Source organism: Penaeus monodon, chromosome 28 (assembly GCF_015228065.2).
Source record: "Penaeus monodon isolate SGIC_2016 chromosome 28, NSTDA_Pmon_1, whole genome shotgun sequence".
NCBI classification, from domain to species: Eukaryota; Metazoa; Arthropoda; class Malacostraca; order Decapoda; family Penaeidae; genus Penaeus; species Penaeus monodon.
The window spans coordinates 32,870,564-32,870,788 of NC_051413.1; the positions used below are offsets into that span (position 1 = coordinate 32,870,564).

At 47.6% G+C, this 225-nt stretch overlaps 1 protein-coding gene across 1 annotated transcript in view; it reads right to left on the bottom strand.

Annotated features, from left to right (window-relative positions):
- The window catches only part of LOC119591179 (serine/arginine repetitive matrix protein 1-like), an 11,565-nt gene extending 11,445 nt beyond the window's left edge, over nt 1-120 (bottom strand). Inside the window, exon 1 of the mRNA XM_037939888.1 lies at nt 69-120. Within this exon, the coding sequence (XP_037795816.1) occupies nt 69-120 (52 nt within the window). The remainder of the gene's footprint in view (nt 1-68) is intronic.
- Between the last annotated feature and the right edge of the window lie 105 nt (nt 121-225).

A 225-nucleotide genomic window follows, 5' to 3' on the forward strand; every position in this document is an offset into this window, starting at 1 on the left:
CTCCTCCTGCCTCCCCCCCACTCCCATTCCCCACAAACAAAGAGTTAACAACAATTAATATTAATTACCGGTGATAAAGCCATCCAGGAGAGCAAACAGAGAGCCAACTCCCGCCGCCATTAAGCTAGGAACATGAAGGAAAATAGCACCACAGAAGCACTTTATTAATCTTTCATGCGTACCAGCGCGCCGTCCGTTAAAAATGGAGAAGGAAAACTCGGGGGT